Source organism: Oncorhynchus keta, chromosome 29, assembly GCF_023373465.1.
Source record: "Oncorhynchus keta strain PuntledgeMale-10-30-2019 chromosome 29, Oket_V2, whole genome shotgun sequence".
Lineage (NCBI taxonomy): Eukaryota > Metazoa > Chordata > Actinopteri > Salmoniformes > Salmonidae > Oncorhynchus > Oncorhynchus keta.
This window is the reverse complement of record NC_068449.1, coordinates 3,724,910-3,739,822: the sequence shown is the minus strand read 5'-3', so window position 1 is coordinate 3,739,822 and position 14,913 is coordinate 3,724,910. Positions and strand designations below refer to the sequence as shown.

The following is a 14,913-nucleotide window of genomic DNA, read 5'->3' as shown; positions in this document are numbered from 1 at the left end:
GAGAGACAGGGAAATGAGAGAGGTAGACAGAGAGACAGGGAAATGAGAGAGGTAGACAGAGAGACAGGGAAATGAGAGAGGTAGACAGAGAGACAGAGAAATGAGAGAGGTAGACAGAGAGACAGAGAGATGAGAGTGGTAGACAGAGAGACAGAGAAATGAGAGAGGTAGACAGGAGAGACAGAGAAATGAGAGAGGTAGACAGAGAGACAGGGAAATGAGAGTGGTAGACAGAGAGACAGAGAAATGAGAGAGGTAGACAGAGAGACGGAGAAATGAGAGAGGTAGACAGAGAGACAGGGAAATGAGAGTGGTAGACAGAGAGACAGAGAAATGAGAGAGGTAGACAGAGAGACAGGGAAATGAGAGAGGTAGACAGAGAGACAGGGAAATGAGAGAGGTAGACAGAGAGACAGAGAGATTGAGATAGTGAGGACTCACCTCTTAAAGAGTTGCATGGAGCTGTGTAGAGAAAACACAGTGATGCCCCTCTGAACACCCGTGACTCCCCAAAGACAGTGAGTGTCCCAGACAAGTGTGTCTCTCCCCTCTCTTACTCCCACAGTCTCTATGTCTGTCCTCTGCAGACTGGAACAGTCTATACAGTGGGTATATTAAGACAGTCTTAATTAATTAATTGTTTAAAGCCTTACACTCAGAGGTCCTATTGGGATCAAGGAGTTTCTGCAGCAGACATTGTGTGTGTGTGTGTGTGTGTGTGTGTGTGTGTGTGTGTGTGTGTGTGTGTGTGTGTGTGTGTGTGTGTGTGTGTGTGTGTGTGTGTGTGTGTGTGTGTGTGTGTGTGTGTGTGTGTGTGGGCGAGTGTGCGAGTGTGTGCGTGTGTGTGTGTGTGAGAGTGGGCGAGTGTGTGAGCGAGGGTGTGTGTGTGTGTGTGTGTAAATCATACAGGGATCTGTAATTATGTACTATATTTATTTTTTAATTCATTTTTTTAAAAATTTACAGTCCCGGGTCAACATTCAGCCTTCACCTCTCCCTCTCCCTCTATCCCTCTAGATATGCAGTCAGTCTCTCCACATTCCACCCCTGACCCCTGACCTCACCAGTGATAACGCTGATATACAGTGGGCCCAGTTTTATTCACAGTTTTCAAATAAACAGACTAGAAAAACACAAACAAACCCTCTACCGAAATCACGTGTCACAAAATGTACACCGTCCAGGTATTAAGGTACAGTAATATAAAGGAGACAGACATTACTTTATAGTGAAAGGAGAACTCTGCAATGTAAAGCATGTACTTAATACATTCTATATATATCTTAAAGTCAAATAAAACATGAATAGAGGATTTAAAGACCATTAAGTATAAAATAATACAAATATAAATCACTTCAGCAGATTCCATTCTTCCAATTTCACACACACACACACACACACACCAATCACAATCATGATAACAATAGGCCAATCATAATCATGATAACAATAGGCCAATCACAATCATGATAACAATAGGCCAATCATAATCATGATAACAATAGGCCAATCACAATCAAGGATACATTCTCAGACATGTCCCCCTGCTGCCGATTCACTGGGAGTGACACGTTGTCTTTGGTAACTGAAACCACAGAATACATTTTAAATATACAGTTTAACATGAATATCAAACTGTATACCGCTACATACTAAAACTAGACAGAGGACTGAAGCAACACATCAGAAAACAACATTTACACTGTCCTGTAATCTATTAACAGAGACAAGCATCCTATAACAAAAGCCAGTCTGGAGAACAGTATGTTTCAGTTGACTTGACGTTCAATCAGTTTCCCCCATGTGCAGGATACACATAAAGTCCCTTGGCACCAGACGGGAGCCTCTGTCCTGGGTGTGAGCAGGACAGTGAGTCCCCTGTCTGGTGCTCTATCCGTTGCCCTCTCAGGGAGAGAGAAATGGGGAGGGAGAACAGGGCCTCGTGTCTCTCCATAGTCCTGCTCTCCTGCCAATCAAGGCTGCCATTGGTAGCCTCAGTCTATCCGTCAGAAAGCTTGACCAATCCAAAAGTCTTGTGTGAATCGTGGGCCAATTTGATGGTCTCGGACAATCCCTCACTCTCCAGTGATTCGCCGTCCCCCTCCCCCTCTTGTTCCTGGATGGCAGTCATTGGGCTGCTCGGTAGTCGGCTGCAGGCAGCAAAACGTTGGCTGGCTGAGCAAGGGGGAGCGGGGGTGGGGGTGGGGGTCGCCACGCCCAGAGAGAGGGGGAGGATGGGGAGGATGAGAAGGGGAGAGGGAACAGGCGCTCAGTGATTGCCCACTCTTCCTTCCTCCTGTGTCTCTGTCTGTACTGAGTCTGGGGTACTTCTAGAGATGGGAGCTGGACTTGGACTGTGTGCGTGTGTGGAGTGGGATGAGGTGTGTGGGTGTGTGACTTCACTCCCAACTGCAGGTGTGTGTCTGATTGGCTCTGGCTATGTGGTGGCGGACTCTGGTGTTTTGGGGCGGTACTGCGGAGTCTCTCAGCTGCAGACATGCGAGCTCCAAAGTCGCAGCGACTTCCCTTCCTCAGGAGCAGAGCCTTGAAGCTGCCACTGCTGCTGATGACCCCTGACCTATGACCTCTCACCCTAGTGGATGCTATCACCTCTAGAGGTCGCAGAGGGGTGGGGCTAGGGCCATTGGAGGAGAGGATGAGGAGGAGGAGGAGGAAGAGGAGGAGAATGAGAAGACACTGCAGAGAGAGAGAGAGAGAGGGGTGTTATAACATCATGTTTCACTATAGACACAGAGGGACTAGTTATAACATCATGTTTCACTACAGAGGGACTAGTTATAACATCATGTTTCACTACAGAGGGACTAGTTATAACATCATGTTTCACTACAGAGGGACTAGTTATAACATCATGTTTCACTACAGAGGGACTAGTTATAACATCATGTTTCACTACAGAGGGACTAGTTATAACATCATGTTTCACTACAGAGGGACTAGTTATAACATCATGTTTCACTACAGAGGGACTAGTTATAACATCATGTTTCACTACAGATACAGAGGGACTAGTTATAACATCATGTTTCACTACAGAGGGACTAGTTATAACATCATGTTTCACTACAGAGGGACTGGACTAGGGGATGATCTTCCAGCCGATCAGTGTTACCTGCTGTCAACGCCACGCCCAAACACCTGGGTGATCAAACGTGTGTGCCTTCCCAGACTGCACTGCTACAGAGGAATGTGAAAGTGTGTTAATGTTGGGTAAGAACAGACAACAAAGTTCACCCTTGACCAGGATTCAGATATGTGGAGTTATTTCAAGACCATAGTGTGTCTTTCAGACATACAGGAGGTCAAGTAGCATTACGTGTCACGACAGACCTGTGTCTGGCAGCAAACAGGTCCTCAGTAGTCCGCGGTCGTGCTGGAGTCACCATCTTCTCCGCTGAAGAAATGTCAAACACCTCACCTGAGAGAGAGAGATACAGAGAGAGGCACAGAGAGAGAGAGGAGAAAGAGAGAGACAGAGACAGAGACAGAGACAGAGAGAGACAGAGAGATTTCGAGAGAGAAAACAAGAGACAGCGAGATATTGAGAGTGAGAGAGTGAGAGAGAGAGAGAGAGAGAGAGAGAGAGAGAGAGAGAAAGAGAGAGAGGAGAAAGGGAGAGAGAGAGACAGGGACGAAGGAGAAACAAGGGACAGGGACGAAGGAGAAAGATGTCAAGAAAATATCTGAAGAGAGACAGGACGATAGCTAGAGAGAAGGATATGAGGTCCTTGTGCTTACAGGCTGTCAGAAGAAAGGGGGGAGAGGGTCAGGGAGAGAGGGCGGGCGGGTGGGAGGATGGGGGTTGAGAGATTTACGGTTATCTTCAACTCAGAGGAAGGTAGACAACCTACAACCTAATAAGAGATCTACTGTATGTGTCAGTAGGAGATAGAGAGAGAGAGAGAGAGAGAGAGAGAGAGAGAGAGAGAGAGAGAGAGAGAGAGAGAGAGAGAGAGAGAGAGAGAGAGCGAGAGAGAGAGAGAGAGAGAGAGAGAGAGAGAGAGAGAGAGAGAGAGAGAGAGAGAGAGAGAGAGAGAGAGAGAGAAGGGGGAAGGGGAGAGAGAGAGAGAGAGAGAGGAGAGAGAGGAGAGAGAGAGAGAAGGGGGAAGGGGAGAGAGGAGAGAGAGAGAGAGTGAGAGAGAGAGAAAGAGAGAGAGAGAGAGAGAGAGAGAGAGAGAGAGAGAGAGAGAAGGGGGAGTGGGAGAGAGACAGAGAGTTCCTTAACTCACCGTTGTCCTCTCTGGAGCTCAGGGATCCTGTGGAGCTGCTGGCCCCGTCTGTCTCCAGACTGCGCCTCTCTTCCCTCTTGTCCCATTCCATCCTCTCCTCCTCCAGTTCCCCCTCTTCAGTTGACAGTCCACTGCTAAGAGCATCTCTATTCTCTTCCGGAGAGAAACTTCCAGAATCTCTGCTGTCCTCCTCAATGGCTCCCCTCTGTCTGTCCTCCTCCTCGCTCCCCCCCAGCATCAGTGTGATGTGCACATTCTCTCTCTCTTCATTCTGCATCACCCATATCTCCTCTGGTTCAGGTTCTGATCTCCCCAACTCTGTGTATGGCACAGAGCCACTCTCTAGCTTTGTCTCTGTATCTGTCTCCATCTCCAGTGGACAGGACTCCTGCTGTGGCTCTGGTACACAGGGTGCGGGAGGACAGGGCCTTGGTGGTAACTCTGGTACACAGGGTTCTGAAGGACAGGGCCTTGGTGGTAACTCTGGTACACAGGCTTCTGAAGGACAGGGCCTTGGTGGTAACTCTGCTACACAGGCTTCTGAAGGACAGGGCCATGGTGGTAACTCTGGTACACAGGGTTCTGAAGGACAGGGCCATGGTGGTAACTCTGGTACACAGGCTTCTGAAGGACAGGGCCTTGGTGGTAAGTCTGCTACACAGGCTTCTGAAGGACAGGGCCATGGTGGTAACTCTGCTACACAGGCTTCTGAAGGACAGGGCCATGGTGGTAACTCTGGTACACAGGGTTCTGAAGGACAGGGCCTTGGTGGTAACTCTGCTACACAGGCTTCTGAAGGACAGGGCCTTGGTGGTAACTCTGCTACACAGGCTTCTGAAGGACAGGGCCATGGTGGTAACTCTGGTACACAGGGTTCTGAAGGACAGGGCCTTGGTGGTAACTCTGCTACACAGGCTTCTGAAGGACAGGGCCATGGTGGTAACTCTGGTACACAGGCTGCTGTAGGAGAGGGCCTTGGTAGTAACTCTGGTACACAGGGTACTGGAGGACAGGGCCTTGGTGGTAACTCTGCTACACAGGCTTCTGGAGGACAGGGCCTTGGTGGTAACTCTGGTACACAGGGTACTGGAGGACAGGGCCTTGGTAGTAACTTTGGTACACAGGGTACTGGAGGACAGGGCCTTGGTAGTAACTTTGGTACACAGGGTACTGGAGGACAGGGCCTTGGTAGTAACTTAGGTACACAGAGTGCTGGAGGAGAGGGCCTTGTTGGTAATTCTGGTACACAGGGTACTGGAGGACAGGGCCTTGATGGTAACTCCGCTACATAGTATTCTGACTGGTAGCGTTTCAGGAAGGGGAATTCAGGCTTTGGCTTTGGTTGAGTCTCTGTCTGCGACTCTGTCTGTGCCAATTGTATCCCCAGAAAGGGTGATGTCTCTGGGACAAAGGGCTGTGGAGGTGTACTTGTCAGTACGAGTGGTGGGGTTGGTGTGTCTGTCTGGTGTGTCCTCAGTAGAGATCGTTTAGGGTTCTTTAGGGCAACAGGAAGCTTCACTTTGTGGGGTGTGGAGGAGGGGGTAGCAGGGGAGTGTGTGAGTGTGTTTGCCCACGTTAAGTGCTCTAGTTGGCCGTTGGTGAGGGAGGGTGTGGTCTCCTGTCGAGGCGTGTGTTCTCCGTTCTGTAACGCTGGTCCTCTGTTCACAGCAGGAGAGCTAGAACTTAAAACCACTGCTCTCAGTGGCCTAGAGAGAACAACCACGTTAGGCTTTTCTGGGGTTCTAGGCTTCTCCAGTGTTCTGGGCTTCTCCAGTGTTCTAGGCTTCTCCAGTGTTTTGGGCTTCTCCAGTGTTCTAGGCTTCTCTATCATTATAGCCTCTGGAGTTCTAGGGTTCTCTGGGATTCTATGCTTATGAGGGGTTCTAGGCGTCTGTGGGGTTGTTGAGGGACGGAGGGCGTCTTCTGTTCCAACAGACTCTCTGGTTCTGTCAGTGTGCTGAGTAGTGGTCGGTGTGGAGCAGGGAGGGACAGACTCTCTGGTTCTGTCAGTCTGCTGAGTAGTGGTCGGTGTGGAGCAGGGAGGGACAGACTCTCTAGTTCTGTCAGTCTGCTGAGTAGTGGTCGGTGTGGAGCAGGGAGGGACAAACTCTCTGGTTCTGTCAGTGTGCTGAGTAGTGGTCGGTGTGGAGCAGGGAGGGACAGACTCTCTGGTTCTGTCAGTCTGCTGAGTAGTGGTCGGTGTGGAGCAGGGAGGGACAGACTCTCTGGTTCTGTCAGTGTGCTGAGTAGTGGTCGGTGTGGAGCAGGGAGGGCCAGACTCTGACGGTGTCTTTGTGGCCGCCTTTAGCATAGCATCATTGGTTTCAAGTCTCTTTTGGAAATATGCTAGCATAGTACCAGATGAATTGGCAGCCATTTTCTGAATGCCAGTGGTCTGTCTCTCTTCAGCCTCCGTAAGAATAGCATTGATCCTCTCCACACTCTCTAACACAGTGCTGGTTAGTGTGGCATCCATGCCCTCCACTCTCTCCAGGGCGCAGGTTAGCGTGATGCCATTTAGCTTAGCATCGATGCTCTCTGGGCTCTGCTGGGCATCATTAGCTGGGGTTGCATTGGTTAGCATCATGCTAGTTAGTGTAGCATCATTGCTATCTTGGCTCTGTTCGACATTAGCTGATGTAGGGTTTGTTAGCATAATGCTAGTTAGCTCCTGTGGGGCTAGCTCTTGTGGCCTCTTGACAGAGCGCAGGGTGACTCTCTGCAGGGCTTGGGTTGTGATCAAGGGGCGGGGGGGCCATCCTGGACTCACTCCGGAGGGGCTCTGGAGAGGTGGAGGTGGTGTAGGGGTGTGGGTGTAAGGGGGAGGAGGTGGCGGAGGTGGCGGAGGTGGGGGAGGAGGGGGAGTAGGATGGCTGTTGATTGAGAGGTCTAAATCCTCTAAGAGCTCAGGGGAAGGAGGGGGAGGGAATCCTGGCAATGATGTCACATGACTGGCAGGTGTAACAGGTGTATAAAAGGGGTGGGGCTGAGTCTGTTGCACTGCACAGGTACGTGAGGGAGGCAGGAGGGAAGGGGGAGAAGTTAGAGGAGTGGGGAGGGATGGCTGGGGTAGAGGAGGAGGAGCGGGGAGAGAAGGCTGAGGTAGTGGAGGGGGAGAGGGGAGAGAAGGCTGAGGTAGTGGAGGGGGAGAGGGGAGAGAAGGCTGAGGTAGTGGAGGGGGAGAGGGGAGAGAAGGCTGAGGTAGTGGAGGGGGAGAGGGGAGAGAAGGCTGAGGTAGTGGAGGGGGGAGAGGGGGGTATCTGGCAGAGTCAGCAGAGGTGTAGGAAGAGAGGGAGGAAGTGGAAGAAAAGGAGGAAGAGGGGGAGGAGAGGAGGGAGGACTTTCTCTCTGGGATGGGGGGTTTGGGCCTTCCTCTGCCAGGGGTAGAACAAGTCCTGGGAAGGGAGGAGGTGAGGGGCAGGGAGGAGGAGGAAGTGAGGGGTGAGGAGGAGGAGGAAGTGAGGGGTGAGGAGGTGGTTTGGCGTGAGGAAGATGTTAGAGTGTTGCACTGGCTGTAGTATCCGCTGGAGTTGGAAGCCAGACGCTGCAGCCTCCCTGCAGAGGTGGCCATGTTTGGAAAAGAAGCGGCTGTTTTAGGTCCCATAGGCAGGCTCAGCCCTCCAGTACTGGCTGAGCGGGGCGCAGAGTGGTGAGGCTGCTTGAGCCGGTAGCTGGGAGGGTAGACCTGGTCATGGAAGCTGTGGAAGTGAGGGACCTGGTTGATCTGGCTGGCTGTATCAGCAGCTCCCCTTTTCCCCATGCTCAGACTGCTGAAGCTGCGACAGCGGGGGACCCAAGGATCCTCGAACACCTCGAACACCACAGGGGAGACCAGAGGGGAAACGGGAGCAGGACTGGGGGTCTGGAGACTCCTCTGTAACGTCACCACCACCTCCTCTCTATCTCCAGGATTGTTGAAGTTATAGCGCGGTTTTCCCCGAGCAGGTTTACGCCTTAGCGATGTGGAACGGGTAGGGGGAACGGGGGGCCTCTTGAACTTCCTTAGCGAGATACTGTGTGACAAGTTACAGCTGTTGCTATGGAGACCGTGCTGGTCTTGGTTACCGTGGGGACAGCGGTTGTTGCTGGTGGCGTAGTCGGCAGAAATGCAGCCGTGGCTGTGGGACTTGAGCCACTGCAAGGGGGAGTGTCCGGCGGTCTCTGTATCCCCGGAGCAGAGAGAGCTGCAGTCGGTCTGAGAGGGGGAGGAGATGGAGGAGAGAGGGTGGAGTGGGGAGGAATGGCTGGAGGTCAGAAGGGGCACGTAGCTCCAGTCCTCCCTGAGCAATGTGCTCTGACTCTGGGATTTGCAGCTCCAACCCTTCTGGCTCTGGGAGACATGGTCCTGGAGAGACAGACAAGACAGGCATGATTACCACACTAGTAGTCTTATTAGAACATATTACTATCATGAGTTAACTGTACATAATAATAATAATAAAAATGTACTAATAATAATAGCATAATATACACTGACTGGACAAAACATTAGGAACACGTGCTCTTTCCATGACAGATGAAAGGGAGGAGTCAGGTTAAAGACGGCTCTTTAAGCCTTGTGACAGATGAGAAATGGATTGTGTATGTATGCCATTCAGAGGGTGGAGGGGCAAGACAGAATTGCTGGGCTAAATTGCTGTGAGCGCTGCTATCTGTCCCGGGATCGTGACAGATTCCGTATAGGGGAGAAAGCCCAGCTGGCTCGGCCGTCTCAAATGGAGGCTGCTATTGAACATTTACAACGTTTCTTTTGCTTTGTTCCGGGACAATGTAGACCGCGTTGACTTTCAATGTAGCAAGGAGGAGTACAGGTGGGAAGTAGCTACTCTAAGCAAGCAAGTAGCAAACCTACATAAGATACTGGGGAACCCAAGCCCACCTACTTATTCTTTTTCTTTCACCCCAGTAGCCGGACGCCGCTCTGGTCTGGTGGTAGTTTCGCTGCCGTGTCGGCCGACTGGCCGGTGCTAGGCAGGGTACTATCCCCGAAGGGGTCTCCCCCTTCCCTGGAGAATGGAGCTGATCTTGACCCAACCAACCAGCCGTGGAGGTACGTCACTCACTGTGGAAGTCAAAGAAAGCGTCCTCTGGCAACGGGGGTCTCGATGGAGATGTTGAGCCCGGAACTGACACAGACCAAAAACAGCTTTGCCTCACTGGATCCAGAGGTTCCGGCACCTTCATTAGTGGTGGCTTCCCAATCAAAATCGGATCCGGAGGTACCTGCGTCTTGGTCCTCGGTTCTGTCTCCCTCTCAGGTGGCATCTACCTTGGGTTCAGATCCTCGGAGCTCCCGCCTGAGAGACCGGCCCATTCAACATCACCAGCTGTTATCATAGGTGAGAAACATCTTGGTCCCCAAGGCAAAAACCCTGTGATACCCAGGAGCACGAGTACAGGACATCACAAGGCTGCTTCCGACTGTTCTACTACAGATGCCGTTAACTAACACTGTCATAGTCCACGTGGGGTCAAACGACATCAGGAGGGCTAGCACGCACGGAACATTCGAAAAATGATTTTAAAGAACTGATTTTAGCATTAAAATACTCCAAAAACTGCCATTAATTTCAGGTCCAGAACCATCGTTGGGCCGCGGGTGTGAGAGATTCAGCAGACTGCTGGCTTTACACATCTGGCTAAAAGACAAAGAAAACTGTAGCTATGCTAAAGTCTCTTGTATTGATAACTTTGACACCTTCCGGAAACAGAAGATACTCTACAGGAATGACGGAGTCCATCCAAATCATCTTGGCTCCTGGACTCAGTCTATGCATTTCATGGCTGCGTTGAAACAATGACTGGTAAATGATTCAAGACCAGCTCATTTAATCCCTACCATTGTGACAATGGTAATACTGCATCAAATGTACATGATCTAAGGGGCATTGGCAAACACAATGTAAGTAATTTAATTTATGTATCCCTAATTGCACCGAATACATCTGTTTATCCTACAGCTATTGTAAGCAGTAAACATGAGCCTATAAACCCGAGTTACACTGTTGCACTGAGACGGTGTGCAATAGTAGGAAGACCACTTTCTGCAGCTCACCCTGCACTATCAGCTCCAATGTACATAACATGAGTAAGTCTACCTCTGATAAGCTTCCCAGTAAAGCACTAAAAAATAGCCCATATTAACATATGTAGACTAAGAAACAAGATCCAGGAAGTGAATAACTTGCTTGTAACAGATGACATTCATATTCTGATTATCTCTGAAACTCACTTAGATAATACACTTTGATGATACAGTGGTAGCAATACATGGTTAAAGCATCTACCGAAAAGACAGAAATGCCAATGGGGGAGGTGTTGCTGTCTATATTCAGAACCACATTCCTGTAAAGCTTACAGACGATCTAATGTTAAATACTGTAGAAGTAATATGGCTACAGGTTCACCTGCCTCACCTAAAGCCCATTATTATGGGAAGCTGCTATAGACCACCACGTGCTAACAGTCAGTATCTGGATAATATGTGTGAAATACTTGATCATGTATGTATGTATGTGATATCAACAGAGAAGTATATTTTCTGGGTGATTTAAATATTGACATCAAGCTGTCCACTCAAGATAAAAAAAAAAAACTATAACCAGTGTCTGCAACCAGTGTATACTCACCATAGAGCAGGGTGCTGTGTCGCAGAGTGTCCTGTAGGGGGTGGTAAGGCAGCTGCTCACAGAGGACAAGGTGTCCTTACGAGGGAGGCTGTGGAAGCCCTTCCCCCCATCTTCACCCGCCAGGGAGACACTGTCCATGGAAGATGAGGGGGTGAGGCTAGGGTGAGGTTGAATCTTAAGGGAAGGGATAGGGTTGAGAGTGAGGCTAGGGTGAGGTTGAATCTTAAGGGAAGGGATAGGGTTGAGAGTGAGGCTAGGGTGAGGTTGAATCTTAAGGGAAGGGATAGGGTTGAGAGTGAGGCTAGGGTGAGGGTTAGAAGTAAAGGAGGGGTCAGGGTTGAGAGTGAGGCTAGGGTGAGGGTTAGAAGTAAAGGAGGGGTCAGGGTTGAGAGTGAGGCTAGGGTGAGGGTTAGAAGTAAAGGAGGGGTCAGGGTTGAGGGTCGGGGTGAGAGGAGAAGCCATCAGAGAAGAGATGCCCTGTCCTCTCTGGGCCTGGATCTGACACACTGATGACTTCACCACTCTCCTTTCCTCCTCCTCTCTCTTATCCACCACACTCTCCTTGTCCAACCTTCCCTCCTCTCTTCTCTCCTCCCCCGTCTGACCGTCCTCTGGGGCATGTGAGGGCGTGTGTGACTGGGTGTGTGAGTGCCGTATGATAGTGCTCTGTAGCAGGGCTTTGTTGACAATGCCGATCTGGCCCAAAGCAGAGTACTGACCAGGCTGAACCACTGTTTTACTACACCCTGGCTCTTCATTAGCTTCATGTTCTGTAGAGGAAGAGAGGAGGGGAGAGGATAAGAAAAAAGAAGAGAGGAGGAGAGAGGATAAGAAAAAAAGAAGAGAGGAGAGGAGAGGAGAGGAGAGGAGAGGAGAGGAGAGGAGAGGAGAGGAGAGGAGAGGAGAGGAGAGGAAAAGATAGAGAGTACACATCCTCAGTGAAAACAATGTACTGAGCAAATGGCAATTTGGCTTTTAACCAAATTACCGTATGACACACCACATATTAACACTGCACACCCTAATTGACAAACAAACAAACCAAAACAAAGGCAGTCTTATGATTTGGTGATTTCAAAAACACACAACATACAGAATCCATGTACAAAAACAACAAGTGTGCGGGTAAAATTGGCAAGAAACACAAATGTCTTTCCACTTGGCCATGGGGTGAGACAGGGATGCAGCTTAAGCCCAACCCTCTTCAACATATATATCAATGAATTGGTGAGGGCACATGCACAGTCTACAGCACCCGGCCTGACCCTACTACACTCTGAAGTCAAATGTCTACTGTTTGCTGATGATCTGGTGCTTCTGTCCCCAATCAAGGAGAGCCTACAGAAGCATCTAGATCTTCTGCACAGATTCTGCCAGACCTGGGCCCTGACAGTAAATCTCATTAAGACAAAAAAAAATGGTGTTCCAAAAAAAGGTCCAGTTGTCAGGACCACAAATACAAATTACATCTCAACACCATTGCCATAGAACACACAAAAAACTATATGTACCTTGGCCTCAACATCAGAGCCACAGAAAACGTCCACAAAGCTGTGAACTATCTGACAGACAAGACTAGAAGGGCCTTCTATGCCATCAAAAGGAACATAAAATTCGACATCCCAATTAGGATCTGGCTAAAAAATGATTGAATCAGTTATATGGTTGTGAGGTCTGGGGTCTGCTCACCAACCAAGAATTCACAAAATGGGCCAAACATTTTTTTTTTTTGTGTGTGTGTTTGTCGCAAAAAAATGAAATATATCCTCCGTGTACAACGTAGACCACCAAATGATGCATGCAGAGCAGAATTAGGCCGATACCCGCTAATTATCCAAATCCAGAAAATGTCCGTTAAATTCTACAACCGCCTAAAAGGAAGCGATTCCCAAACATTCCATAACAAAGTAATCACCTACAGAGAGATGAACCTGGAGAAGAGTCACCTAAGCTGGTCCTGGGGCTCTGTTCACAAACACAAACACACCCCACAGAGGCTCAGGACAGCAACACAATTTGAACCGACCAAATAACAAGAAACCAAAATTACTTGACACATTGGAAAGATTTAACAAAACAACTGAGCAAACTAGAATGCTATTTGGCCCTTAACAGAGAGTACACAGTTGCAGAATACCTGACCACTGTGACTGACCCAAAATGAAGGAAAGCTTTGACTATGTACAGACTCAGTGAGCATAGCCTTGCTATTGAGAAAGGCCGCCATAGGCAGACCTGGCTCTCAAGAGAAGACAGGCTATGTGCACACTGTCCACAAAAGGAGGTGGAAACTGAGCTAAACTTCCTAACCTCCTGACAAATGTATGACCATATTAGAGACACGTATTTCCCTCAGATTACACAGACCCACAAAGAATTTGAAAACAAACCCAATTTTGATAACCTCCCATATCTATTGGGAGAAATACCACAGTGTGCCATCAGAGCAGCAAGATTTGTGACCTGTTGCCACTAGAAAAGGGCAACCAGTGAAGAACAAACACCATTGTAAATACAACACATATTTATGCGTGTTTATTTTCCATTTGAAATCAAATCAAATTGTATTGGTATCAAACATACAGTTGAAGTTGGAGATTTACATACACATTAGCCAATTACATTTAAACTCGGTTTTTTCACAATTCCTGACATTTGATCCTAGTAAAAAAATCCCTGTCTTTGGTCAGTTAGGATCACCACTTTATTTTAAGAATGTGAAATGTCAGAATAATAGTAGAGAGAATGATTTATTTCAGCTTTTACTTCTTTCATCACATTCCCAGTGGGCCAGAAGTTTACATACACTCAACTAGTATTTGGTAGCATTGCCTTTAAATTGTTTAACTTGGGTCAAACGTTTCAGGTAGCCTTCCACAAGCTTCCCACAATAAATTGGGTGAATTTTGGCCCATTCCTCCTGACAGAGCTGGTGTAACTGAGTCAGGTTTGTAGGCCTCCTTGCTCGCACACGCTTTTTCAGTTCCGCCCACATATTTTCTATAGGATTGAGGTCAGGGCTTTGTGATGGCCACTCCAATACCTTGACTTTGTTGTCCTTAAGCCATTTTGCCAAAACTTTGGTAGTATGTAGTATGATTGTGGTCATTGTCCATTTGGAAGACCCATTTCCGACCAAGCTTTAACTTTCTGACTGATGTCTTGAGGTGTCGCTTCAATATATCCACATATTTTTCTTTCCTCATGAAGCCATTTATTTTGTAAAGTTCACCAGTCCATCCTGCAGCAAAGCACCCCCACAACATGATGCTGCCACCCCTGTGCTTCATGGTTGGGATGGTGTTCCACGGCTTGCAAGCCTCCCCCGTTTTCCTCCAAACAAAACGATGGTCATTATGGTCAAACAGTTCTAAATTTCTTTCATTAGACCAGAGGACAATTCTCCAAAAAGTACGATATTTGTCCCCATGTGCAGTTGCAAACCGTAGTCTGGCTTTTTAATGGTGGTTTTGGAGCAGTGGCTTCTTCCTTGCTGATCGGTGGTTATGTCAATATAGGACTTGTTTTACTGTGGATATAGATCATTTTGTACCTGTTTCCTTCAGCATCTTCACAGGGTCCTTTGTTGTTGTTCTGGGATTGATTTGCACTTTTCACACCAAAGTGCATTCATCTCTAGGAGACAGAACATATCTCCTTCCTGAGCGGTATGACGGCTGCGTGGTCCCATGGTGTTTATACTTGCGTACTATTGTTTGTACAGATGAACGTTGTACCTTCAGGCGTTTGGAAATTGCTCCCAAGGATGAACCAGACTGGCTGATTTCTATTGATTTTCCCATTATGTCAAGCAAAGAGGCACCGAGTTTGAAGGCAGGCCTTGAAATTCATCCACAGGTACACCTCCAATTGACTCAAATTATGTCAATTAGCCTATCAGAAGCTTCTAAAGCCATGACATAATTTTTTGGAATTTTCCAAGCTGTTTTAAAGGCACAGTCAACTTAGTTTATGTAAACTCCTGACACACTGGAATAGTATGTGACTGTATGTGAATTATAAGTGAAATAATG

The 14,913-nt window shown here is 48.4% G+C and overlaps 2 protein-coding genes across 2 annotated transcripts in view; both read right to left on the bottom strand.

The window, feature by feature from the left end:
• Window positions 1-2,001: 2,001 nt before the first annotated feature.
• On the bottom strand, window positions 2,002-2,736 carry LOC127913432 (NHS-like protein 1). Its single transcript, XM_052485377.1, has 2 exons — window positions 2,730-2,736; window positions 2,002-2,693 (listed from the first exon to the last, which is right to left on the bottom strand). Exons 1-2 carry the CDS (start codon window positions 2,734-2,736, stop codon window positions 2,128-2,130), a joined length of 573 nt encoding a protein of 190 aa, XP_052341337.1. The 3' UTR covers window positions 2,002-2,127.
• Window positions 2,568-14,913, bottom strand: part of LOC118379393 (proline-rich protein 36-like) — a 17,408-nt gene continuing 5,062 nt past the window's right edge. Inside the window, exons 4-8 of the mRNA XM_052485720.1 lie at window positions 10,880-11,649; window positions 4,251-8,595; window positions 3,352-3,439; window positions 3,134-3,198; window positions 2,568-2,697 (exon numbers count right to left, since the gene is read on the bottom strand). Coding sequence (XP_052341680.1) covers window positions 3,168-3,198; window positions 3,352-3,439; window positions 4,251-8,595; window positions 10,880-11,649 — 5,234 coding nt within the window. The 3' untranslated portion in view covers window positions 2,568-2,697; window positions 3,134-3,167. The remainder of the gene's footprint in view (window positions 2,698-3,133; window positions 3,199-3,351; window positions 3,440-4,250; window positions 8,596-10,879; window positions 11,650-14,913) is intronic.